This window comes from Synchiropus splendidus, chromosome 10, assembly GCF_027744825.2.
Source record: "Synchiropus splendidus isolate RoL2022-P1 chromosome 10, RoL_Sspl_1.0, whole genome shotgun sequence".
In the NCBI taxonomy this organism is placed as follows: Eukaryota; Metazoa; Chordata; class Actinopteri; order Syngnathiformes; family Callionymidae; genus Synchiropus; species Synchiropus splendidus.
In genome coordinates this window covers 2,652,414-2,679,129 of record NC_071343.1, presented here as the reverse complement: position 1 = coordinate 2,679,129, position 26,716 = coordinate 2,652,414, and the positions used below count along the sequence as shown (strand labels likewise).

The following is a 26,716-nucleotide window of genomic DNA, read 5'->3' as shown; positions in this document are numbered from 1 at the left end:
GTGTAATATTCTAGTAGATAGTACATCGGTGTAATGATGTTCGGAATAAATCACACAATATAAGAAAATACTTCGTTTAGCATATAAAAAACGTTTTCTAGTTTCGTTTCATTATTCATAAAATATCATATTTGTGCAGCGTTATGGGAATAACGTCAATAAATTTAGAAATAAATGAAATAGATGAAAAGAAATTATGTTCAATCTTTGTACTCGTGCTTTGTTTTCCCAGCAGAGGGTGCAAGGTTAAGTTGTCTACGAAAACTGTTACCATATTTTTTTAATATAGCGCACAGGACACATGCCAATCGCTTAACTTGGTCAGTTATCAGCTGTAAGTGGGGAATCTATATATTCACTTTACCCAGTTAGTTTGATAATAGTTTGGCCAAACATGAATGCCACCTTGATACCAAGGTCACCTAAAGGTGCCGTCCTCTGATAAAAAAAAATTTAAAAAAATCGGTGTATTTTCCTGAAGATATTTTTCTTTCAAATTATTAGGGCCGTAATTTTACCCCATTCCCTTGGTGTCTTTTTCATTGGTAATTTCTTTTGCATCTTCATATTGGTCATTAATCTGCCCCCTGGTTGTGGGATCGATATCTCCCCACCCATCTAGCTCACTCTTCCTGCCATTTCTGCTGTTTGATGTTGTCTTAAGTCACATTAATTGTCCTTGACTAAATCTACTGTTGCAGAAAAAAGTCAGTTTTTTCAGTCAGGAGCAACTGGTTCGTAGTTTGAATTTTTGATAATAAAAGAACAGCACTTACGTTTGTGGCTGGAAAAAGCTTTCATAAGAGGTAATCTTATTTTTGGTCTCATCTGTATTTATTGGTGCTGTGTTTACACCTGCATATGCATGCATGCATACTTATGTGTATGTATGTACCTGTGTATGATTTTTTTTCTTTTCTCAACAACCACACAACTTCTTTATCGGTTCTGTATATGAGGATTCTGTTCTTTTCTGTACAGACTGTTAATGCATTTTGAAAATGTGCCCAGAAAGATAGCTCACAGTATAAAGAAGAACTAACTTTTTTGAATAGAGCTCAATATAGTTCAAATTCTCAACCTAGTTTACTATTTAAAATAGTGTTTTTTGCTTACATCTTCTAAATATATTTAGAGGGTTCTGATCATATTTCCTTTAGTGCTGTCAGTCGATTAAAAAATAATTGAATTAATTACAGGATTTTGTAATTAATTAATCGAATTATTCACATTTTTATGTCACATCTGCTCAAGGTCTCCTGATAAAGAATTTGAGTTCTAGGATATTAAAAAAAATGTTGTGCGTGACTAATCAATTGAATACATAAAGAAGAGAAGATTTGAAATCCAATGTTTTATTGGTGAACTGTGCTTCATAAATGAAATCCAAAAGTAAAGGTCAAGCACATCCGCAACCCAGTGAGGCCAGGTGCATGGTTCAACAATGTAAAACAAATACAGCAATACAGTTAAATGAATAAAATTAGGCTGTTTTCAATAATGTAATACAAATACAGTGATTCAGTTAAATAAATAAAATTCTGAAATAAAATAAGGCTGTCTCAAATAGGCACTTAAGCTCAATACAGCAATTCAAAAATGAATAATAGAAGTATAACACACCTCTAAATGAGGCAAAATGAAGAACCGTTGATACTCATAATTAATTGCGTTACATTTTTTAACGCGCTAAATTGCTGAGTAATTAATTAATCGAATTAACGCGTTACAATGACAGCACTAATTTATTTTCTACTAAGATGCACCATGACAAACCGGTTTACTCAGCCCTGCTCTTAATGGCGGCCAAATCCAGGTCCATGTTTTGCAGGCAGTCCGATCCCAGGGTCTGAACTCCAGTCCGGGTCTTGTCTCCCTCTCGGAGCGGGACTTGCTGCAGGGAGGAGCTAGCTGAGCCGAGCGGAGCATCACAACCCGCATTCAAGGAACCAGGCAAACACAGCACTTTTCCACTTTCCACTATGTTCTAGTCTCCGTTCAAGTCACCTCTGTCCGAAGCAGAGCTGTGCTATATTGGCTGCGGACACCGATGGAGGCCGCCTGTCGGTGAGAAGGCAGTGAGTGAGGAGGAGACCAGCTCAATTGTTTCCTGCGCCAAGAACTGTAAAGACATGGTCATTATACTGCTGATGTGGTAAGAACACGCGCTTCTCTCCATCCTGTCGCTGTCAGATTTCACTGCCGTAACACTTCATGGACGTCTCCTTACGGCCACTTATCTTTCTTTCATGGCCTCTGTCCATCGCATCATCCTATTTGCATCCAGACGTGACCAGCTAGCAGCCCCTGACTCCCTGTTAGCCCCTGCTAGTCTGTGTGCACTAACACAAGTGGGACGATGCTTTACCAACGATGACAGTTAGTTCCTCACTCTCGTGCTGCCAGTGCGTCACAGAATGTCATTGAAACCTGCTCATCCCTCCAGTCTGATCTAGTATGCAAGTGCTGCTTATCCTCGAATCCAAACCTTCCCTCGTTATGTGTGGAACTCTGTTATCATCAGTGGAAAACCAACTTCTCCTGCTTCAAGAATCTGTCCTCAATATCACTGCATCTTGTCTCATTCCACTGAAGGTCAAGCTGTGACTCTGCATTTTAATACATCCCCGATAAACTCGAGGTGTGTTTGGTAGGAGCTGCAAAGTTTACTGTGAGACACAGATAATTTTCTGTCACCTTTTATTAGAAGTGTCCTTTTCCCTGGAAGCAAACAGTCACTACAGCGTTTAACCTATTTCGGTGTTCTTATTAACTGATGATGTCAGTGCTCAAGACTTTCTGTCATTTGCTGTTATTGTTTTATTTACTATATTTCTGATTACTCGTTTTCCATTATCACCAATGTGACCAACAAAAACAAAATAATGGCAAGATCATGAAATAACAATTGCGTTTTTTTTTTTTGTGCTCTGATTTGGGAAGACAGTCAACACATGAAAGTACATGCTGGTAAGATGTCACTTCTGGTCTCAAACAAAACACACAAGGTGGTGCTGATCTGATTCAGGTCAGGTGTGAATCGAATGTCTCCTGTAAATTTCTGTAAACCTCTACAGGGCGCAACATTTTGGAACAGGGAGACGATTTTGGTTCACTACTATGCTTTTAAAACTGCTTTTAAATAGCAGCAAATCTCAGCAAAAAGGTTTCAGCAATAGTTTTATTAGATCGGTCTGTCCAGAAGAGTTTCCAGTCTTGTCTCCAAACCGTATGCGTGATCTGTGATCAACATATGGTTTGAATGTAAAGTCAGTCACTTTGTTATGTTTGTCTCATTAGAACCATATATATATATATATATATATACACAAACAAACCTATCATAATTAATGAACTTCAGCAGCACCAATTTGTTGTGATTTTATTTAAAAGTGGATAAGGGAAGCATCCTATTAGCTTTACGTTTATGGATGATGAATACTATAGAAAGCTTCAAAAATGCGTCAAGGGTGTATGCACTGTTTTTTTTTTTAAATAGCATTGATTATGCATTGGAAGGATGAATTCTATTTAAAGTTAAGTGAGGTACTGACTTCACCTGAATGATGTAATGCCGGACAAGATGAGTTGGCGCTGCCTTTTTACTGTTGTTAAGAAGCTGGCTGATTTAAAAATAGATGAGTGGCTCACTGCCTCCAGATGTCCGACAGGATCTCCCTCTATTTATCCTCCTTCAGTCCACCTGCTAAATGTCGGAAATGCAGCCCCCCTGATCGAGATGCATTATTCGTCCGTTGTTAATTCGGACAATAGTTGTCGTTGAGGATCAGGTAATCTGATATTGGGACGTGAGTCTGTGTTTGTTGGTCCCCTTCAATTATGCAACAGAGGCGGCAGATGAGCAAACTTGGTCCAGGGGAGGCTGCAGGTCGATCATGTGATATAGTGGATGGCTAAGATGTGGAGGCAGCACCAACAGGAAGGTGTTTCATGCTCTGGTGATGGGAAACACGTATGTAGATATATGTAGATATTGTTCGGAAACAATTGTCACATAGTCAATGCAGCAACTAATTTGGAGAAGGTTTCCTTTTCTCCTCCGATCTTGAAACACACAGCAAACAGACCTTCTAGATTGTTTCTTCTTTGCAAGCGAAGTTTTGAGAGCTCATCCAGGAAGGCTCCCGGGTCTTGTCTTCTTGGCAAGAGTTTCTAATGCTGCAACCTTGATAAGGAATACTTGATCCATCCGGAAGTACGATAAGGAGGACGAGGGCTTTGTTCTGGGTTGTTAACTCCTCTGGGTACAGTTGCAAAGTGGTGCATCCCCGTAGCACTGAGCAGGCTTGTAACGTGGTGTTTGTTGAGGAATGCAGGGGAATGCATTGTTGTCTGTACATTTGTCTGGTTCTAGCAAGGATTCTGCCTTCAGCATAGATTGTTTTGCTGTTGTTTTGTCCAGTTCTGCTGCTGTGATCACTCGCTTTCAGTTCAAGAGTTTGCCTCGTGATTATAATCTTTATATTATTTACCCATTTTCAGTGGGAACAGTGAAGGTATTGCCGGATAGCATGACTCTTGAATGACACCCTGATAATGTTTTGATGGTTTGATCAGTCAAATCACCATCTGGAGGTCCTCTGAGGTGTGAAATTGTACAAACAGACACATGTGAGACCATTTTCTGTTACTCTTTGGAGTCTGTCAGAGAAATGATAGCCACCTCTGTTTCATAAACGGCAATGCTGCTGCAGTTTCAGATAAAGCACAAAAGAGGGAAGTGAATTAGCCTTCTGCTTATCTAAACATTTAATGGCCATGGTGTCACATTAGTAATGACAGTGATGTCAACGAATGAGATAGTATGCACTGTATTTTATTTTTTAATCCTTAATTACACAACAGTGTTGACAGATAAACCTGCACAATATGTTTTATTTTATTAGATGTTCATCCTGGAAAGTAATATGCATTGGCACAAGGGGCTATTGGATCTCTTTAAAGGTCGGATTGTATATTGATCACCTGATTGATTCATTTAATGATTCCCAATCAGTTTTGTGGGGGACAAAAGCAGGCACGGACCCACTCCCAGCTTCGGTGTCAGACATTAATTATCCCAGAGTCTTGACACGGCCTCACTGCTGAAAACAGCACGTGACAGAAGCTCTTGGTGTTGAAAGATGCGTCCATGGCTCCTTCCTCTTTTTTCAGTGTCGCCAGTGAATCAGCCCACTCTGATGCTGCTGCTCTTTCCATCAACCGCATGCTTTTCCTTGCTCGCTGAGCTCATGAAGATCCTTCTGGCTTCCTCCTCCCTGGCACAGTCAGCCTCACAATGGTGGGTCGCCAAATGCTCCTCTGTGCTACCCAAAACCGCCAGTCATCCCCCACATCCCTTATGTGTTGGTTTGTCCAAAGCCTGTGTGCAGTTAAAGTAAAGCAGTTGACCTTAATTTCCACTTCTGGAGGATTATAAGAGAATTGTTAGTCCAGAGGGGCCATTGAACATTAACTGGACGTGATAAAAGCATAATGGCCCTAACATGCTCTCATAAGGTGTTCACAACTTAAAAGTGATTTGTTTGAAGATGTAAGTTTAGAGTTTAAAATGTTCCACAACTAGAAATACACTCGGCGATGGCAGGCCCCCGTCAAGCGGACGGTCATTTTTGTAAAGCCTATTCCAATGAGCACTTTCATTTCTGCATGCCAGGAAGACCCATGCATTCACCTAGTGTCCAAACATGCTGAGTTGGTTGCTTTATCAGTGCTGGGGTTTCCCGCAGCTCCACATCGTTCACGTGCAGCATCTGATGTTTATGTTCCCACACAAGGTCTTCTCCACCTCTTTCCTTAGCTGACTCAATCTTTTGCGCTTCTCTGAGCACGCTTTCTCGTTCTCAATCACCATCTCACCCATACACAGATCAACCCCAAATTAAAAGTGACAACACAGTCCATGACGTAACAACATGGTCCCAGCCCGCCAGCACAATAGACACGGTAATTAAAGTGAATTATGATTCTCAAAATTCAAAGATGTCACCTCCAACAGCTACATGTTGTAATATCCTCTTCCTGGCAAAGACTGCTTTAAAGCACACGCGTCTTCTTCGCAGTACTTTTTCCTGCTTCCTTACCGATACAGTCCATTGATGGCCTCCCCTGTCGTCATGGCAACACTGCAAACCTGTATTTAAAGTGAAAAGGGAAGCAGAAAAGGGCATCTGTCTTGTTTGCTTATCTTACCGGATGTTTTATGCAAGTGACAGATTCATGCTTGTCAGTGTCTCACAGTGATTATGGAATGGTGGTGGAATATGTTAATAAGGTCCTCGTAATTGAATGTGTTATCTTCTGATAATGAAAGAATAATTTCTCAACTGCATGATGTTGGTGAAGGCACCTGAAGTTGTGGCGTCTCTCTCGAACCTTCACCAGTTGTTCCTCTATTTTTAGATTTTAGAAGAGTTCTGGGCGTGAGACCGTGTTAATAAGGAATCCCAAACATCTTTGGTGGGTTTACGATTGTCTCTGGACAGTTGAGGTGTTGAGTGAGTGGCACAGGTTGTGTCACCCTTGTGCTCACAGACCATAATCATGGAGACTGGATTTAGAAGATTAGGCTCATGACTAATCAAGTCCTGAGCAGAGACCTGAAAACACTGCAGTCAGTCTGCACGCGTGAGAAACAGACAGGACTGACTCGTACCCTCCGACCAGCCTTTATTTACTGCTGGGGGGCTGTTGTTTATACATGCTTTGACACAGAAGTCTATTTTGGAAATGGTGAAATTCAACCCACCTCTTCGACTCTCTCCTTTCATCCTGTGGCTGAAATGGAGAGATCTTAGCTTAGCTGCTAGCTGGCTGAAGGTCTGGGTGGGTGGGTTGATAACGTGGTTAGGGCACTTAAATAATAGATTATAGCGTGAGTGCTGTGGTGTGCAAAGCTCTGTGGTGGAAAATTCAATAGAAAAAAACGCAAAGCAGTCACGAATACACAGTATTTACCATGCTAAGTAATTATTCTTTGGAACTGTTCGTCCTTTGACACTGGCCTCTCTAACTATGTCTCCAAACTTGAGCTGTCTGCTATCTGATGGACTCATTTCTCATCTTGTCCTTTCTCGTCACTCCCCATGCCAACCTCAGTATCTTCATCTCTGACTCCTCGAAAGCTTCACTTTCACTCTCACTCCTGCTCTGACCGTTGTCTCCACCCTGCCTGCCACCTCTTCTTCACAACATCACACTGAGCTGCTTTTGCATTCACTTGCTTCACTGGAGATATTAACTGCCTTGATTTATTACATCTGTAGACTTGGCTTTCAAATCAAGAAGAATATAGATTTGTTGTCTGCATTGTTTGGTGCACTTGGGAAAACGTGAAGATCAAGTATTGAATAATTCAATGATGCAGGGACGGGCGATGAAGTGTGTGAGCGAGAGGTCCCACATAATGAAAAGCTTATTTGCCATTGCAGCTGTAATGAACACAATGCAACGCTTCAAACTGCAACACCTCCACACTTCTGGGGAGGTGAAATAATTAGGAGTTGGTGGAAGATTTCTCTGAGCGCCCCGGGGGAAGTCAGCTGTTCCTGGCTGACCGGAGTTGAGTGGGTTTTCTCAGTAAGCTAGGACTAACATCCAGGCAGATTTTATTGAAACGTGTTGTTCAGAGGTATTCAGATTTTGTGAATTTAGTAAATCATTAAAAAAAAAACATTTTTAATGATTAGCTGCATCAGCTCTACACTGAGTCTCTCATAAAGTGCTGTGCTCTGGCATCAGTGACCTTGTTCTTCCTGCGCTGCAAAGCGATCAGACAGAAACAGAGAGTTTGTCACTCTCCTCGCTGTGGCCAGGACATTTGCACCATGGTCCTGACTTAGAGTGCCTGATCCTCATCCCTAATTCAGGTTTTACTGAAAAAAGTGCAGATTTTATGAATTAAAAGAGTAGCACAAGACAAAAGTCAAATGATTTTTTTTTTAAATGTAAACATTTTGATGTGAGTAAATTCCTAAAGAAAAAACTGTATATTAATTTCACTCTGCGAGTATTAGCTTGAGAGGAAGGACAGAGCTGGAACTGAATAAAAATGTACACCCCATTTTTATTCAAGAGTCCTGTCCGTAAACCTAAATTAAATACACTTTCACAATAAGATAAATGAGTCAGCAGTATCAAACACCTTCAGGCGTGTGCGGCATTGAAGTTCTTCCGTGGTTTTTTTGATGCAATACTTTGTGCTGTCTGGATGTTTTATGAGAACCGAACGTTGCCACAGACACATTTTGTCTGCAGCTAAATGAGGTACTTTTGGAATAAACAGGAGTCATAAATTCCACAGTGGATATCCTGGTACAAATCACTGATGTGGTGTGATGTTTGTCTTCCAGACGAGCAGGACGCCTTGAGTGAGCTGAAGATTCAGATGACGCTCCTCATCTGCAGCGTCTAGTGCTGAGGGAGGTCAACAACACTCACCTTCACCCGCCATGTCGTACCAACACCGTGGCTCCCAAAGCCGCACCATGAGCTCAGAGGAGAGGAGCTCCACGCCCATCAGCAAGACCGCCACCCCGGTCCACAAGAGCGCCTCCTCCTCGTCCTCGTCGCAGCGCGACAGCCGGCAGGTAGATACCAATCCTTTAGTCAACAAAAACATGTGTAAAAAAGGTACAGAAGATGTGGACCATCCCTGCTTTTAATTCAGCGGTGGTGTTTCAACAGCTGCTTATGAAGCCTCTAGCACAGGATGCGAGTGAGAGACACTAAAACGCTGCTCATCAGCCAAACACTCACCGGACTAATCATCTAATGAGATCCATTAGAGGACATAACTAATGACTCTGATTTCACGTGTTTAAACTTAACCCCGACTCTAAAGCACCTGAAGCTCCTCCTTTGTTGTCCCCATCTCACCGAGCTCCTGTGTCACCGAAGTCGGACACCACAACTGCAATCTGTGACGTCACACGTTTTCCATTGACATCACCTGATGAATTTTTCATGTAGGCACCATGAAGCTAGTGAGAGGGTGAAGCTGACGGTGCCTGTCAAGTCACTACGGCCGTGCCTTTGATCCGTGCTAGTTATAGGCTGTTACCGTTGATTAGTGATGCGTCGCGTGCATCACTGGGGCCAAAAAACAGCCATCTTAAAAGAGCTGATAGTTCCATCATTGTTCCAGATGAGTGCAGTGGTAGTAGCTCAAAGAGTCCTACAAAGTTTCTCTTGTTGAATTACTCCCTTCACACACGGCACTTTAAAAACCAAGAGGCCTGTGAAAAATTCATGTGGCAGCTAGTTTTGATGATTGATGCAGGGAGATACCAGAGTATGTTCAAGATATTCAAGGACGTCGAATCCTCTGTCTGGATTACTCTACTTATTATAATCATCTGGAATTGTTCAATGCTGGAACTGTTGGTCAGTTTTGCAAGTGGGAGATCACAACAGATTCCAAATTTCCAGGTGGCTCTTTAAAATGTGCTCTATTCTGTCCAAGAAAGATTTGACATGACATATTTTTATACGTAGTGTCCTGCATGTGTGCACCTGATGAAGCCTGGGATATTTCAATATGTCATCAATGAGCCACTCTTGTAGTATGTTGTGACACATGAAATGCAACTTTAGCATAAAGCATCAACAACACATTATGAAATGCAAATATACTGAAATTAAATTGATTTTATATATATTTCTCGATGACTGGAAATGTTAATTTTTGTACAATGTGCATTTTTAAGCCATAATCTAGAATCAAGTGCAACAATAATAATGCATTCCTCTTCACATGATAAAATGAATGAAAAGCTGGACCTCTTGTGTAGGTATTCAATAATGAATTGTTGCATTAAATGTAAAAGTTCATTATTGTACTTGCTTACAAGTAAGATATATTGGTGGTTTGAATCCAACTTGAGGGTTTGGATTAAACCTGGAGTTTGTGCTTGTGTGGGTTTCCTCCAGACACTCTGGTTTCTTCCCACATACAGAGGTGAATTGATGTCTCCGTGTAGCTGGTTGTCTCTTTGAGTTGGTCCAGGGTGTGGCCCTGCTCACATGTAGGTGTAAGTTTAGTAAGACCAAGATAGTAGCACTGATAATCGTAGCATTGTTTAGTCCCTCATGCTGTGTGTTCTGCAGCCATATTAATTTTAATGCTGAGCAGAGGCAGTGTCGAGGAAACACCTGAGCTAGCTTGGCGAGCCTCACAGAAGAATTGAATGCGGGGCATTTCTTTAGTGGAGTGTTTTAATGAGATCCAGACCCCATTTTTAAATCAATATGTGACACTTAGGCTTCTGCTGACGCCCGTTCTTTGCTCCAGAGACCCTCACAAAAGCAATTAAAGGCGCCACTTACACAGAGCACACATGCAGAGACCGTAACCAGAAGAAACTCCAGCGCTGCTCTTACTTAACACAGCTGATGGGGTTCGAAGAAGGACCTCATGATACACTTCAGTGTCACGCCTCATTAAGACTGAGAGCGAACTACAAATGTTTGGAGACAGTAGAGAAGTTTGGTCAAACACACGATCCCAGGAAGGCTGTTAGATGGTTTCTCAGCAGGTTGTTCCATGACATCAGAGTGATTTCCTGAGTCACGCATTAGTGCGTAGCATTTAAAGTAGCTGCCTACTTCATCCATGGACCGCTTGTGTTTCGGTATTCTCGCGTGTTGACACTTTTATCTTCGTTCATTAATATCACAGCAGCTGATGCCTTGTGACCAGACTGGTTTGTGGTGATAATTCTGTCTAAAATGTCCCAGAGGAGTGTTTCTCCTTCCTCTGGCTCAGTGATTGGTTGATAGCAAGTGTGAATGATGGTGCTGTGAAGGTGGTGGTAATTACCTGTCCAACACACACCAGTGTGAGGTCAGTGTGTCACGCATCAGACAACTGTCAGACTCCTAACATGATCCTTGTACGCCATATAATTGATCAGAATTCTCACCATGTTTTTTAATGATAGTTGCTTTTGTGCTACCATGACTGGTTGGAAGGTAGAGCTAAAAATAAATATTTTCAAATTGACTGAATTATATTTACACAGGGAGGTGAGTGCATGAGGACCACGACGACACCCTGCATTTAGTAGCAAAAGCTCCTTGCCATAAAAGTCCATGGAATCTTCTGAAACTGTATTTGTGACGATTGAGAAGAGGGGTTTTGGTTTGTTGACCTCTGGGTGTTCTCTTAGCTTTTTTTTGGTGAGGCGTTTCTGTTGGCTCCATTAAACCTTGAGTTGCCAAAGGGGTTAGGACCAGCTCCTCTGAGTCTCGCACGTTTGTTCTCCCCGAAAGAGGGTGAGGGAGTTCCCAAAGCTTTTTATTACCAAACTGGTTTGTTTAAGCTGCTTTAAGATGATTTCGATTTTGGAATTAGAAATATTTTAATTTTTATTTAGATATGTGAGTGGAATATGTGATATTAGATTACCACGGGGAAAAAATGACACAATAGGCCCTTTTTGAGGCTGGCAAAATGCATTTAGGCTCTTTCAGCATGAAGCTGTTCGGCAGTGTGTGCTGAATGTGACTATTACATTGAATAATTCCACTTTATATTCCATGTGTTTGTCCCTGTAGCTGTGTTAAACATGCTGATTAAAGCAGGATGTGTTTGTTGATTCAGTGAGTTGATGTACTCAGTGTTGGAGGGGTACATAGTATTTCTCAGGATCCAATGTTTACTCTTACCCCAGCATCATGGTGTGGACATGTTGAGCCACTGAAGCCGCTTCCTGGCCGTCTTTACTGCTCAAACAGCTGAGCAGCTGTGAGAGGCAGTTTGACCTCATTACCTGATGGGTCTGCTCTGCTGCTCAGCACACGAATGGGTCAGCAACAGTCAGAGGTGACTGACAGAATTTACAATGTTCCGTTCAGGTCAGTGCTCTTTATGTTAGCCAACCTTAGATCTTCAGTCTTGGTTACCATTCGTTTCAGTTGGTGACTCATGAATCTCACTCCCTACGTATGAACGCCCTCGTTACCGTGGTTACTGACTTTGTTGCCTACAGCGATTCATTTGTCATGTGCTTTGAACAGACAACTTCTCATATCAAACCTCTGCCTGCACGATCAGCTGTCTGTGAGCTCCGGAGGAAACTCCTGAAAGAGCTGAGTCAGCGAAAAGCTAATGGAGTGGAAGTGCTGAGATCACAAGAGGAATTTGAAAGAGACAGAAATTGCCCCCATTTTTTGACCCAAACTAGAGAAATATCAGCCCCTTTCTCTCTCTCTCTCTCTCGCTGAACAATAGCTTGTGTTTCACGTTAGTGCGACAGGATGAAAGAGTCATGACAGTGTGATGTATCTTGCAGGAGGCGGACAGCTGGGAAATCATCGAAGGGCTGAAAATCGGTCAGAGCAACGTCCAGAGGCCGGATAAGCACGAGGGGTTCATGCTGAAGAAGCGGAAATGGCCCCTGAAAGGATGGCATAAGGTGAGAGCAGGACGTGGAGTGCACAACGTAACTCACTGAACCATGTTGGGTGAAGACAGCCGAAGGAAGCACTGTTAAAACAGCCGCTTTAAAAATCATTTGTGTGCCAAATAATCTCATGATAATTTCTTTGCAGCGCTTCTTTGTGCTGGATAATGGCATCCTGAAGTACTCCAAGTCTCCAATTGATGTAAGTAAACACTTTCATTTTAAATAGTTATAAAGAAATTTGGTCAGCAACCTTTTATTTGATTAAATGAAATACTGTGGGTGGATGGAATCTAGGGTTTGAAATACCAGCAGTATCTCATCTTAAGTTGGGGAGACTTGGGGAAGAGTGTAATAATATAAATCCAAACTGGACAATATCTGCTATCTTTTAAAACTGGTCTGTGAAATTGTTTGTCTGGACCCTACCAAGCACCAGACGCCCAAACAAGTCCTTGGCCTATTGGGTCGCTCAAACTCAAGGGTGATTCAAAACATGGTCGTTGATTTGATCCTATTCTTTTGCTGATGTTCACCAGCTTTAGGGTGGGACTGGAAGAAGAAGATGGCAGATATAAGGACTAAAGTTTGGTTAATCTGCAAGAGTCTCAGAGTAGAACCACTACTATGAGAGGAGCCAGTTGAAGGCTGGACACTTCCCTACTGAGACGTTTAACTGGGAGGAGGCCTTGGGGTGGATGAAATTTTCTAGATTATCTTTCATAAAATGGAAATGATTTCAAAAACGAAGTCTGTTTTTTTTATTTTTGAGTGGTTCTGTATGTGTTAGCATATGGCGCTTCATCATGTAAACAGTTCTGTGATCATGAACCATCTGTGCCTCGACAGATCCAAAAGGGGAAACTGCACGGCAGCATCGACGTGGGGTTATCAGTCATGTCCATCAAAAAGAAGGCCCGGCGCATCGACCTGGACACGGAAGAGCACATCTATCACCTGAAGGTAACACTGACTGAGACAGAGCCGTCAGTCATTTGTTACATCCGGAGAAAAAGCACACGCATTCAAGATATTTCCCGGTTCAGGTCAAATCCCAGGATATATTTGATGCCTGGGTCTCCAAGCTGCGTCATCACCGGCTCTACCGTCAGAACGAGATCGTGCGTTCTCCTCGGGAGGCCACCACCAGAACGTTTCCTCCACCAGCTGCCATGGAGTCCCCGAAACCTACCTCGAGTATGGGCCACGACGGCAAGGTAGAAGAATATATAATAATATAATTCAACCAACGCACAGAACACTGTTTCCATTTAGTCTGTACAAAACTTTTCAACAACATTCAGTTTCCATAACTGACACTCTTTAGTGCCAGCTGATGATGTAACCAGAGGAACCGACTCAGTAGACAAGCGTTGCTGAGTATGCTAAAGCAGGGGAAGTTGCAGCAATCGGTAAAGATTTGTCAGAGTTATTTGTCACTAGTTTTTGAGGAAGAAGAGCAGGTTCACGCTCTATTTGCTTGTCAGAGGATGATGACTCTGGTGGTGAAAGATCTGAGATGGACATTGGTCTGCTCCAGTGAATATGCTATATGACATATGGTTTAAATGTTACAGAAATAGCAATGGTATTGCCAAAAAAAATGGGAAAAATATATAGATATAACTCAGTGTAACTCGTTCATACCCTGATCACAGGGCTTGTGTGTTTTGTAATGAACACTGGATTAATGGCCAAGTGAAAGTTTCAAGAGCTAGTGTGGAAGAATCTGCTGTGTTGAGGTGAGCGAGAGAGCGCTGTAGTCAAAGCAGCTGATTAGCGGTCTCTCGTCAGCAGCTTAAATGAAACGCTCTAATCCTGGAGGCAGAATTAACTGCCACATCCAGAGAGGGGAGTATTTAAGAACACCTGCACTCACATATTCGACTGCTGGAAGCTGTGCACTTTATTACCGGCTTAATATTCTGAACCTGTTTCCCCGGATGACTCATTTAACCGGCTGTGTTCAGATAGTGCAGCGTCATGTTGAGTGCGAGTGGCTCACCAGGCAGACAGAGTTTTTCCACTCTTTTTCCTTCCCCAGCAGGCCAAGACCAGCAACCTGTCGTGGCAAACCGTCGCCCCCAGCAGCAGCAGCAACAACAGCCTGCCTGTCTCCTACAGTAACGGTCAGAGCAAAGTGGTCGCTTGGCTGGAGGAGTCGGAGGAGATGGACAAATGTGCCGAGGGTGGGTGACAGGTAACAGATGAGAGACGGTGTGAACGAAACCTGAACAACATGTGTTTGAATTCCAGAACTTTCACGGTGCCAGTCCAACCTGACCGAACTGAGCCGGCTGCTGCAGAGTCTGGAGATTTTACAGAGGACACAGTCGGCCCCCAACTTCACTGACATGCAGGTTGACCACACTAAAGCATTTCTTTTCATCTTTCACTGTGGGATCCTAATGGACAAGCAAACAACATTTCCACTAATGAAAACCAACACCCTCTCTCCACTGACTGATCGGCACGTCTTCATCTCATGTGCTTCTCACTCCTTATGCTCTCTGCAATCAGTCAATGTGCTCTCATCTGCTTCCCAGCTTGTTTTGTTAACCAGCATTTTTCATTCGTGTGTGCCACTTAGACCAATTGTGTAGAATTGTCAAAGAAAGAAAAACGCTTGAACAGAAGATGGAGAACAAAAAGTGTCGGCAAAGATGCAAAATTCCAGCTGCAGGTACCGGTCTTCACATTTCCACTGCAACAGCATTTTGACTGACAGTAGTTGTTGGGAAAATGATCAAAGATATTTGTCAAAATCACTTAGCATTGTGTGTGAAAGTGTGTTTTTTGTGTTGAAAACCACAAACAAATGGGTTGAGATGCTAACTGAGGCTTTTGCTGTTGGCTTGTCATCACATCAAACCCACAGGAAACATATGATGAAAGACAAACTTCCCTGAAGACTTCTGCTTGTGTTGCTTGGTGCTTTCTCACGCTAAACGCTAACACCAGCCTGCTTCGTATCACTCAGTCTGAAACCATTTTGAGTGATTGTGAGGGTGTGCTCTCAGTTTGACATCACAGGATTTAAAACATACACTCTCTAACTCTGTCCTGTCAGGTTCCTCACTCTGCGAGTATGTCGCCAGTCCGCCTCCACTCGTCTAATCCCAACCTTTGTGGCGAGCTGGTTGACTTCCAGCCCTCAGTCTCGCGACTGACAGACAGCGTGGAGTCTGCCAGCGACTACAACAAGCTCCAGGAGGAGTTCTGCACTATTGCACAGGAAGGTCAGCACATTATCCACCATCCTCGGATCATACATCACCCGTTGTTGTATCCAATTTCCACTTGCATGGTTAGCATCGTCGAGTATTCAGATGCGGAGAGTAGAAACTCACAAATGGCTGGCATAGATACTATCAAAGCCGTCACTGTTTTATGAACTAAAATTCCTATTTTTAATGCAGAATTATATTAAAAATGAAGCATCTTGACGTTAAATGTGACCCCTCTAGCCTGTGGACCTCCTCGATTCTCAGCCACGGTGAAGATTTACATTTTCAGTGCTGTAACTGAGCTGAATATTCAAGCGTGGGGGTGAAGGCAGCTTCTTCCTTGTCTCCCTGGAGTCTCTTTGACTTGAGCGAGTGACAGGCGATCTTTATGAAGCACTAACCGGCCCTGCTTGTTGCCCTCAGAGAAGAAATGATGAGATCCGTCATGAGTCATCTGTGACAGACTTCATGTCTTTGCTTCCGGTGTCGCTCTGCTCATAGTGCTTCAAACTATGTGTGACCTGATTCTTCTGCTGAGAGGATCAGATCGCAACTTCATTTTCCTCATCTTTTAAAACCCCAACTCACTGATGTATTTAATTTTCTGGTTCAGTTTCTGACTTGTGCTCTCCTGACCACTCGCAGTCCACTCTCTCCTCAAGTCGGCCTTCAATACCGTGGCGATAGAGAAGGAAAGGATCAAGCAGATCGTGTCGGAGCAGGAGCAGTGTGACCAGATCATCTCTCTCAGGAAGTCTCTGTCACAGGTGATGTTTGTTTACCTCCTCCAGGGAGATCATTGGTGTCTGCCTGATTGCAGAATAACTCAAAAATAGATTTAGATTTTTGATTGAGTTTACATGGCTCCACCCAGATCCACTAATCATTCCTCCACTCGCTATGGTGCAGAAGATGTTGCGTGATAATATCGAGAAACAACACTCCCAATATGGGTGTGAAGGAAGGACTCACTACTAGCTGAAATTGAAGTTCAATGAATTGTATGAGTGTGTCTGTGACTGTGGATTGGGTCAATCACACGGTGAAGGCTGTACGGATTAATTCAGATAGAAAAGTGCTGCACACTTGGTTAGCTCCGCTCCGCAGGGATGTCTCCGGTTAAATTGGACTGTTCCTTCGCCAACTATTCACATCATAATGCTGCCGCTGCTTTATCACTTCCCTCCCTAATTGGACGTTCGTGGACCACGTCAGATGTCCGGAGTCAGATGAGACTGAAATATTTCGGCTTTAGGCTCAGATGGTTGGACGGTCCCAGACAAATGAGAGTTTTGATCTCCCCCTGTGAAGCGTGTTCTGTGCGCCTGCTCGTCATGTGACCTTCCTGACCTCACGTTTGTGAACACTTCCACACGCAGGCCTTGTCCCAGAACGCTGAGCTTCGCACCCGCCTCAACCGCATCCACTCCGAGTCTGTGCTGTCCGAACAAGTTGTCAGCGTGAACATCATCTCCACGCCTGATGAGGTGAGCCACTGCGCCCTGACAAAGCTAATTTCCCTCCCTTCGATTGATTCCTGAAGCCAAGGCCGACCAGGTAGTCGCAGTCGTGCGTTTGTCAATTTCATCGTCGATGCCTGACCTCTGTGATTGATAGCTTTTCCGGTCGACTATGACTCTTGAATAAAGCATGACGCTTCCATGCAGAAGCCAAAAGACACGCAGGTTAATAGGGAACATCACTGATCACAGATGGATGGATGTCTTCCGTTAAACCTGCTGCAGAGCTGATTCAGTCGATGGTGCTGGTTAGAAACTTTAATACTTCTGGAGGTCATTCTCTTCGAATTTGACTTCATCAGTTGCAACATTTGGTTTTCTAATGATGATGTCACTGTAAACTCCTCCTCGCTTGTTTGTCTTTCCTCAGGCGGTGGAGCAGATGGGGATTCCTCTAACTCAGCAGGCCTCTAATGAGAGTCGTCTCTCCATGTCGGAGTCCGTCTCTGAGTTCTTTGACGCCCAAGAAGTGCTTCTGTCAGCCAGCTCGTCTGAGAATGAGGTACAGCTCGTGGGAGGGGGAGAAACGACACCATGCTTTCGACAGATTGCATTCAGAGGGGCTGTTTAAGGGGGATGAAGTTAACCCTTTATTGATGTTGCCGCTTCAATGGTTTATCCCAATGACGTCATTTCTTTTTCATATTTAAACTCTCATTACAGTCATAAAGCGATATGTTGAAGAACTGCAGCTATTGGAAGTGTTCACAGTTTTCACGGTTCTTCAGCCACAAAATCCCCAAAAAACGCTATACACTGGCTCTTGTCGTCTCTGCACCTTAACAGTCCATGAAAACAATTCGGTCCCAGGTCGACCTCCGTCGGAGTGACGCCTCTGAACGCATGCCGTCCCTGAGGAGCCGTTAGTTGGGTTGTCCTGGTGGCAGACTTGGAGCCTGGCTGACAGATTACTCTCTGGAGAGATGAATCACACCTGTCCTGCAGCTCAGGGAAGAGCAATCTATTCTCTCCAGGAGCCACTTGAGGCGTTGAGACGGCTACAGTGAGCCAGTCCACAAAAGAAACAATCCAGTATTATAAGGAGGAAGTGCAGTAAAGTGATGCGATTGATGAAGAGATGGATGACGTATTTAAGAAGTCCACAGCTGTGGCTGCAGAAGCTGTGGCTGCAGAAGCTGCTGCGCATCCAAACATCACTCGCTCAACTGACTCCAGACTCTCCCTCCTGGCCTCTCTGTGTTTGCTAAATATAAAGTTCATCTCTCCATTGTCTGACGCCACTGCAGTGAGGCAGTCGGCCTACTGCAGTTTGGTGGCCGCTGGCATGCTGCAGTCATCTTGTGTGTGTGACTGTGTGTGTCTAAGGCCTCATGCCGTACCATCGGTGTCTATGCCGGACGCTGCTGACTCACCGCTTGCACCTGCTCCCCTCTCAGGGCTCAGACGATGAGTCATACGTCAGCGATGTGAGCGATAACATTTCCGAGGACAACGCCAGCGTGACCGACAACGTCTCCAGACAAAGTAGGTCCAGCTCCACGCACTCACTCAATACTTTTGCCCTCCCTGCAGGAGGAGGAGGAGGAGCGAGACGGTGAGTTTCTGTTGAGCTTCAGACTCACTGAAGGAACTGATGAGCTCATTCGACTGCGTGACTGCTGAGGTTGACTTTGCAGAGCTGCAGTGTGGAGGATGGAATCAGCTGCGCCTCTCTCACATCCCACACTAGTGTGTTTCGAACAATCTGCCCTGCACATGTGACCTCAATCCGACCTTCACCTTCTTATGCTGTCACGTACGATGAGAGTCATGAGGGAAGCGACCTGCCTGGTTACACAATCATGTCTGTCAGGAAACATCAGTCTGCCGGAAGAACAAGCCGGGAGGTGATAAACATACATTTCCTCTTGCTCAAATGTTGGATGTTCACATGACATCTGACTGAGCGCCGCACTGTTAACTCTCACGACCATCGAACCTGGAGCACTAATGTCAGTAACAAACGCCAGCGTGTGAGCAAGATTGTAAATGGAGCAGTGAAGTCACAGTTCCATATTTAATCTACACCAAACACTCCGTTACTGTTGACGTCGAGCACAGACCTGGGATCATGGGATTGATGATGCAGTTTTTTACTTTCCTTTTATATGAAATTAGGTTTGTTAACAAGATGCTTCCAAACTCTCCAACTGCAGCATTTCCACCTCAGTACGTTACAGCTTTTGCAAAGAAGGGGCTGCAACGACTCTTTTGATCGTTGACTCGTCACAGACTATCAGAAACAATTAGTTGACTAGTCAGCATATGACGTGTGCGCGTTGATGAACGTGCTGACTTGTCTGATCGTCATGTTGTATTGCTTTAAAAGTCATTTTAAAATCATTTTAAATGTTGGCAAACATTGCATCTCAAATGGTCCCATACTTTCGATGTTTTGGCTCATGCTGGATCTGGAAAGAGAGCGGTGATGTCACGACTCTTCAATGCACAAAGTCATCGGCGACTAACTCGCTAGTCGTTTATAGCTGTTGCAGCCGGACTTCCATGTTTTACCTTGAACATTTCTGTCCTCATCTGCTTCACTGAAGTGAGTATGACATAGTAAAAATGAAAGAAAAAAACCACAAACATCCGACCAAGATGACTGTTTGGTCAGAGATTCTCTGAAAGGTCCAGAGTTGCTGCAAGTGTGCAAAGGATTGTGGGATTGTTAGGAACACGCAGCTTCTCCTTCTCCTCCTCTCCTTCTGGCTTTTGAGTGATATGGCCATGTTTGTCCCTGAAAATGATTGTGAAGCTGAAATCATCTCATCTTGAGCTTTGTCATGTTTTGCAGTGGCCAACGGAGACTTCGCTGGCTGCGCCTTCCGAAACGGCCGCCGCACCTGCCTGGCAGCGCCGTGTCCCGACACCAGCAACATCAACCTCTGGAACATCCTGAGAAACAACATCGGGAAGGACCTGTCCAAGGTGTCCATGCCGGTGGAGCTGAACGAGCCGCTGAACACGCTGCAGCGCATGTGTGAGGAGCTGGAGTACAGCGAGCTGCTGGACAAGGCCGCCGAGACCGAGGATCCTTTCGAGCGCATGGTAGGCAGCGCCGTGCTCCTGGCTCCACACTGTGACGTGGAGGCATCGCCGCCGCCGTCGTCTAGTTTCACCCCTCATTGTGTCCTCTCTCATCCATCTTGTTATTGTCGGCCATGTTTTGGCTCTGGCAGGTTCTGGTGGCTGCTTTTGCTGTCTCAGGCTACTCATCCACGTACTACAGAGCAGGAAGTAAGCCATTCAACCCACTGCTGGGAGAGACGTACGAATGTATACGAGAAGACAAGGGCTTCTGCTTCTTCTCCGAACAGGTACACATGCACAGACTTGTTGCTGCAGACCTGAGAGTCATGGTGTGATGAGCAGCTGGGAGGGTTAGTTAGTTAGAGTCAGCTCTGCTCACAAGATTCCTCTTTCTGCTCCCTGCTAACCCTCACTCTCATCACTCTAAACACTGAAACACAAAATCTTAGGTGAGTCGTCCAAGCCATTTATTTGAACGTCTGTTCCTGCTCAGCACTGTCCACACAGTTCGAGTTGTTGTTTCCTGGTGTGTAGGGATTTATTTTGGGAACTGAATCAGAACTGGACTTGCTGTTCTAGCGTGCGGTCGCTGCTGCTCTCTCTCTCTTTGAGTGTGTGTGAATAATTCAGCCCCTGCCCAGCAGCAGCCGTCAGCGTGTCTTTGATCTCCTCCCCAGGTGAGCCACCATCCTCCCATCTCCGCCTGCCACTGTGAATCCAAGAACTTCACCTTCTGGCAAGGTGGGTCGCTGTCCTGCCGGGACCCTCGCCGACGGAGCCAGAACCGGCCTCTCACTTCCTGTGTGTGATTCTGTGTTTCAGACGTGAGGTGGAAAAATAAGTTCTGGGGCAAGTCCATGGAGATTCTACCCATCGGCACTGTCAATCTCACCATTCCCAGGTGAGACCTGCTGATGTCTTCTTCCACCCGCGTCCCAGCTGACTCGCCGGCCTCCGTCTCCAGGTTCGGAGACCAGTACGAGTGGAACAAAGTCACCACGTGTGTCCACAACATCCTGAGCGGCAGACGCTGGATCGAACACTACGGAGAAATCACCATCAGGAACGTGAAGAGCAGCGCGTGCCTCTGCAAGCTGACCTTCATCAAGGTAGGTCTGTGAGGGAGTGGGCCGTGTCGCTCACTGACCCGCCTGACTCCTCAGGGGAACTACTGGAGCTCCAACGTCAACGAGGTTCAGGGCTTCGTGATGGACCAGGAGGGGAAAGTCATTCACAGGCTTTTCGGGAAGTGGCACGAAGGCCTGTACTGTGGGGTTCCACCGTCTGCCAAATGTGTTTGGAGACCAGGTGGGTTTGAGAGTCTCCAGTCCCAGCTGAGCGCAGTCTCACCGTGTTTCCGTGCGGCCGCAGGTTCCATGCCCACAGACTACGAACTCTACTACGGCTTCACTAGATTTGCCATCGAGCTGAACGAGCTGTGCCCGGAGCTGAAGGACGTGCTGCCGCGGACCGACGCTCGCTTCCGGCCTGACCAGAGGTGCCCGCCTCCCTGGAGCAGAAGCTGAGACTCGGCAGGTCTGACTCACCTGTGGCTGCCCTCAGGTACCTGGAGGAGGGGAACTTGGAGGCGGCGGCGTCAGAGAAGCAGCGCATCGAGGACCTGCAGAGGACGCGGCGCAGGTGGAACGAGGAGAACAACGTGAGGCAGGAGCCGTGCTTCTTCAAGTAAGTGGCCGGGATCCTCTGGTGCTCACACCGTTGCTGTAACCTCTGTCTCCTGCAGGAAGGTGGTGGACGGCAACCACCGGGAGAGGTGGGTGTCCAACAACACCTACTGGGAGCTGCGGAAGAACCCGGGCTTCATCAACATGGAAGCCGCCGTGAGCCTGTGGTAGCGCTGGGCTCGGCGCCGGCGATGGTCTATGCACAACCACGGCGAGCTGAAGGGGACGTGCATGGAAAGCAGCCGAGGACAGGAGTTCTGTGACGCCTCCACGTCGCCGCCCCTCCTCCAGAGTCGCCCTCATCCAGCTTTAGACGGGGTCATCACGGCGACCGTCAGACTCTTCAGACGACCTGCATGAGTAGAGCAGCTTTCACCGGCGTCAGCCATATTTAATAGATCAGTGTGGTAGAGGAAATAGTATTTTTATAACAGCAGATTTTACTGACACATGGTCCGGCCTGGCGGACCATATTATATTTATGTGTTTTATTACGTCGGCGGGACGAAACGCTGCTGGTGTCCGAGTGAGAGCGCAGCAGATACGAACCGTCTTCATCAGGAACAGGTCACCTCCATCATTCCCAATAGTGAGGTTAGTGAAAGCATCACCGGCAGGTACTGACCCGCATCATTGTTCTGGGAGCGAGATGAGGAGCGTTGAGGATGGTTAGTTAGCTGGTTATTTTAAACTCATTAGTGTGGAGCTTTTCAACTCCAGCTATATGGAAGCAGTTTTTATTTGTCGACTCCTTCAGTTGATCTTCAAGGCTGAAAAGTACCATCAAAATCCGTTTTCTTCCCCCAAGCGTAGGTCAGGTTGCGGGGGCAGCGGCTCAACTAAAGAGACGTAGGCGTCCCTCTGACTGAGAAACATCATCTCTCCGTCCTGGATCAGCCCCAGGACAAGTCCAGGAGACGTCCAGTCTTCTGTTGGAGGAGCCGAGGTTCTGCTCTGAGTGGCCCCTGGATGACTGAGCTTCTCTGTCGAAGATAGTCCAGACTCTGTTCCACACAGGTGAGAGGAGAAACCCACCGTGGTGGAGAGCTTTGTCTTCTGCCTCAGCTCTTTCTCCTCTCAAAGTCCGCCATCCATCCCTCGCTTGTGAACAAGCCCACACTTGACTCTGCCCTGGACTGAAGTCCAGAGTCTTTGGGTTCAGCCTGCTGAAGTGAGCGCAGCACATGCTCCACCCTCAGTCGCGCCAAACTCCTGGCTCCTTCAGGGTGGGAGCGGCTGGTGACTGAAGAATGGCTCTGGGGTCACGTGACCGTCATCTCTCCAGCCAACTTGTTTTGCTCAGGCAGCTACTCCATCTCCTCTCCTGGCCTTTAGACGTGAGCTTCCAAGTGAAACAGCTTCCTGTGCCGTCGAGCTTTGAGTTGTTCTCCCAACGTCGACGCTTGTTTTCACTCGCTGTGCCTTATGAAGCCTCACGCGTGCGGGAGGCTCGCGACACTCACACTGTAAATACCACGGCCCATCACCTCCCGCCCTGCATGTCCAGACATCGCCTGCCAATGATTGTTGCTGATGCCTTACGAGGTTTCGTTTGACCACTTTTCTTTCTGCGGTTGAGCGTCTGACTGACGGCAAACCTTCTGAAGTGCAATTTCAACTGAGAACATATCTTTCATGGACACGACACTGCTGCTACTTAGAGCTGGTTCTAATAAAAGACTCAACAGGCCAGTCTGCCTTTCATTCACACACCCAAGCACAAACTCAGGGCCAGGTGCGCGGGACACCCTGGACAGGACCCCTGGGCATCACGTGGAGACCACCACCTACAGACAGTTTACATTCACCAGCGGTTTTTGGTCTGTGGGAGGATACCAGAGTGTTTGAGCATCTGAACTCCAGGATGTGAGGGGCCTCAGGCGGGAGTCAAACCAGCAACCTTGTTGTGACGCTGGATGTCTTCATTCTATGGACTAAAGATCAATAACAAGAAAAAAAGTTTCATAGAAAAAGGCAAATAATTACCTGTTAAAATGATAGTTAATTGGCTGTACAAAATCGATAGTATTTATTTTGTAATTTCTATCGTCATTTAGAATAAATAATTATTAGCGATAATTAATGTTTTAATTATGTTTTTAAACAACTTTATGTTTTTATAATCACTACATTTCAATGCTATCCATGATAATACACAATTGGATTCGTTTTTTCAGGTAGAAAGGAAATTAAACGAAAAATAGGTTTTTACCTTTATAGTTAATTGCACCATGAGGAATTACGTGCTATAAAAATGACAAATTATACAGACTGTTCAAGACTTTAATATTTCTTGTAACAATTATTTCAAGAATGAGAAGTAAAATCGTGACAGAAACGACAAATACGACTGGTGCTGGTTCCAGATGAAAACAAGCGCGCCCTCCAGTGGCGACATGCGGCGGTGCAGATGTCCCTGGATAAACTTAAATAACATGTAACGATATGAGGCGATATTCAAATAATCACATCATTTTAATACATATATGTTTCCTTTTAATATTGTAAGATAAAACTGACTGCTGACATTTGTCAAAAAGAAAACACATTTCACCGTGAGAATTAATTCTACGATATATTAAAAAATGTATTTTTTTTTCATGTTTATGTTCATAATTTAAGAATGAAGAACATAGGTGCGAAAATGAGCAACAAAACATGAAAAACATCGGAAGATGCACAATCTACTCTCATACGGTAGATCCGGGAGCTATATTAAATATCAAGGTTGAGAAGTGCGCCCTCCAGTGGAGATATACAGTGGTGCAGCTGCTTTTCAGCGAAAAACAGATTTGAACAGAAGCGCGCCCTCTAGTGGTGAACTATGGTTTTCACTACGGTATAGATATACTGTATATAGAGAGAGAGCGTAGCAGAGTAGCGTGTAACAGAAGGTGCTGGTTTGACAGTTAGACCGAGGAAACGCCCTCCAGTGGCAACATGTGGTATGACGCAGCTTTTGCGTAATAACCTCACGTTCCCCTACTTTTCAGCAATTAAAATACGATAAGAAATGCAACAATGTGAGATGAGATTTAAATAAAATTAGTCAATTTTACACATCCATTATTTATTTTAGTTGACAAAAATTAATTCTGAAATGTGTCCCACCTCTGCATCATTATTCATTACACATGATGTGCGATAAAAATGAATGACACACTATAAAAAATGTTCAAAAATGTAATATACGTTTTAATATTTATTGTTTCAAGAAAGAAAAGTAAAATCAGCGCGTCAATTAAACGGGAAGTGTTGTTTCATAGCTCGACAGATGGGAAAAAGTAGCGCGCCCTCCAGTGGCGACATGTGGTAATGCAGCGATCTGCGGAAAAACCTCGCTGAAATAGAGATGTGACGACGTGAGGCGATATTTAAATTACACAATTACAATACGGAAATAATGTTTGTTTTAATTATTTTAAGATAAGACAAAGGGTATGAATTTGTGCTATAGAAAATGACGAATTATATCATAATTGGATGTAAAAAACGACTGGACAACCAAACTGGAAACCATCGGAAGATGCTCTCATACTTCCGGGAGCGACGAGCCAAACCGAGCGCTGGAAGACAGACGCGCTCCCTCCAGTGGCGACATGTGGTGGTGCAGCTGCTCTTCGATAAACACCTCGCTGCTTTTCAGCGACAAAAAAGCCGTTATGAAAGAGACGAGACGATATTAAAAAGGAACGTCCACTTTATGCTTATTTAATTTCTTCTAATAAAGAATGCTGACGTGTGTCAATACCATTTTGAATCAATTCACACGTGAGGAAATACATCGGGGCAAAGTAAAGGTGCCACATTACACAGATTATTCGGAATGACTCAAGTCGAAAGATCTGGGTGACAAAGGTTTCGTGGTAAGCGACAGGTTGAGCAGAAGCGCGCACTCCAGTGGTGAGATGTGGTACTGCAGTTTCTTTCTCAAAACTGTCGACAAAATCGTGCCCTCTCGTGGCGACACGTGGTAATTCATCTTTTTGTGGATAAATTCTCAAGCGCCATCGCGTGAGATTTAAATAAAAAAAATATCATTTTTTTTAATGAAATTAGATGAAAATAATTTCCTTATATTCATTGAAACATAAAGCCAACAGAAGGTGCAGGTTTCGCGGGAGCTGATTTAATGGCAACTTTAAAATACACTGAAAGACGCACAAGCGTGCCCTCTAGCGGCGGCACGTGGTGGCGCAGCTCAAGTTCAGCTAAAAATGTACGTTATTTATTTTTTATGAGCCATGAAAAGGGTGTGAGGTAATGACGAAGTGGTAGAATACATGGTTCCAAACTGACCACAGGCTCCAGATCATGGAAGAGAAGACTCCTTGGAAAAAGACAATCAAATTCACCAGTGATGAAAAATGTGTTTCTTTATATTATTTAAAAAAACATCACAACTCACAAATATCTCTTACAAATAAAGCATCAAACCCCACACTTCTTTTTAGGTACAAAACATTGACATTCTTTTGTAATTATTCCAAGCAGTCACCTCAAAATCTTCTCAGCAAAATACACTCGCTTGCACTGATTCATCCTCAGCACAGGTGACACTGAAACGTGGCTGAGGTACGGACCCTCGTACACCAGGGACCTTCACTCCCCTCCTGAGTCGACAGCAGGAGTTGGTCAGAAACTCAAGACACTCGAGGGCCAAATCATCACGACCTTCAGAGGTTGTGCAGCATAAGAGGCAACAACTGAAGTAGAAACTTCCAAAACCTTGACGGTGGATTTCGGTAGGAAACATTTTCGATTGCCCAGTATGCCACTGAAGGTATGAACAGACAGGCTTACGAGATGGTTTACACGCTGTGGGG

The 26,716-nt window shown here is 44.7% G+C and overlaps 1 protein-coding gene across 6 annotated transcripts in view; it reads left to right on the top strand.

Annotated features, from left to right (window-relative positions):
* Positions 1-23,598, top strand: part of osbpl6 (oxysterol binding protein-like 6) — a 39,442-nt gene extending 15,844 nt beyond the window's left edge. Inside the window, exons 1-24 of one of the 6 annotated variants that reach the window (XM_053878150.1) lie at positions 1,856-2,155; positions 5,176-5,302; positions 8,373-8,609; positions 12,315-12,437; positions 12,574-12,627; positions 13,275-13,388; positions 13,472-13,642; positions 14,470-14,614; positions 14,682-14,785; positions 15,016-15,108; positions 15,496-15,664; positions 16,298-16,419; positions 17,032-17,139; positions 17,543-17,674; positions 18,570-18,657; positions 19,970-20,223; positions 20,355-20,492; positions 20,883-20,946; positions 21,028-21,106; positions 21,170-21,314; positions 21,369-21,513; positions 21,577-21,703; positions 21,769-21,891; positions 21,950-23,598. In XM_053878150.1, the coding sequence (XP_053734125.1) occupies positions 8,472-8,609; positions 12,315-12,437; positions 12,574-12,627; positions 13,275-13,388; positions 13,472-13,642; positions 14,470-14,614; positions 14,682-14,785; positions 15,016-15,108; positions 15,496-15,664; positions 16,298-16,419; positions 17,032-17,139; positions 17,543-17,674; positions 18,570-18,657; positions 19,970-20,223; positions 20,355-20,492; positions 20,883-20,946; positions 21,028-21,106; positions 21,170-21,314; positions 21,369-21,513; positions 21,577-21,703; positions 21,769-21,891; positions 21,950-22,061 (2,748 nt within the window). In that variant the 5' untranslated portion in view covers positions 1,856-2,155; positions 5,176-5,302; positions 8,373-8,471 and the 3' untranslated portion in view covers positions 22,062-23,598. Of the gene's footprint in view, positions 1-1,831; positions 2,156-5,175; positions 5,303-8,372; positions 8,610-12,064; positions 12,438-12,573; positions 12,628-13,274; positions 13,389-13,471; positions 13,643-14,469; positions 14,615-14,681; positions 14,786-15,015; positions 15,109-15,495; positions 15,665-16,297; positions 16,420-17,031; positions 17,140-17,542; positions 17,675-18,569; positions 18,658-19,969; positions 20,224-20,354; positions 20,493-20,882; positions 20,947-21,027; positions 21,107-21,169; positions 21,315-21,368; positions 21,514-21,576; positions 21,704-21,768; positions 21,892-21,949 lie in introns of those variants that run through there. The other 5 variants (XM_053878149.1, XM_053878151.1, XM_053878153.1 and 2 more) reach the window with 5 other exon arrangements.
* The last annotated feature ends 3,118 nt before the right edge of the window (positions 23,599-26,716 follow it).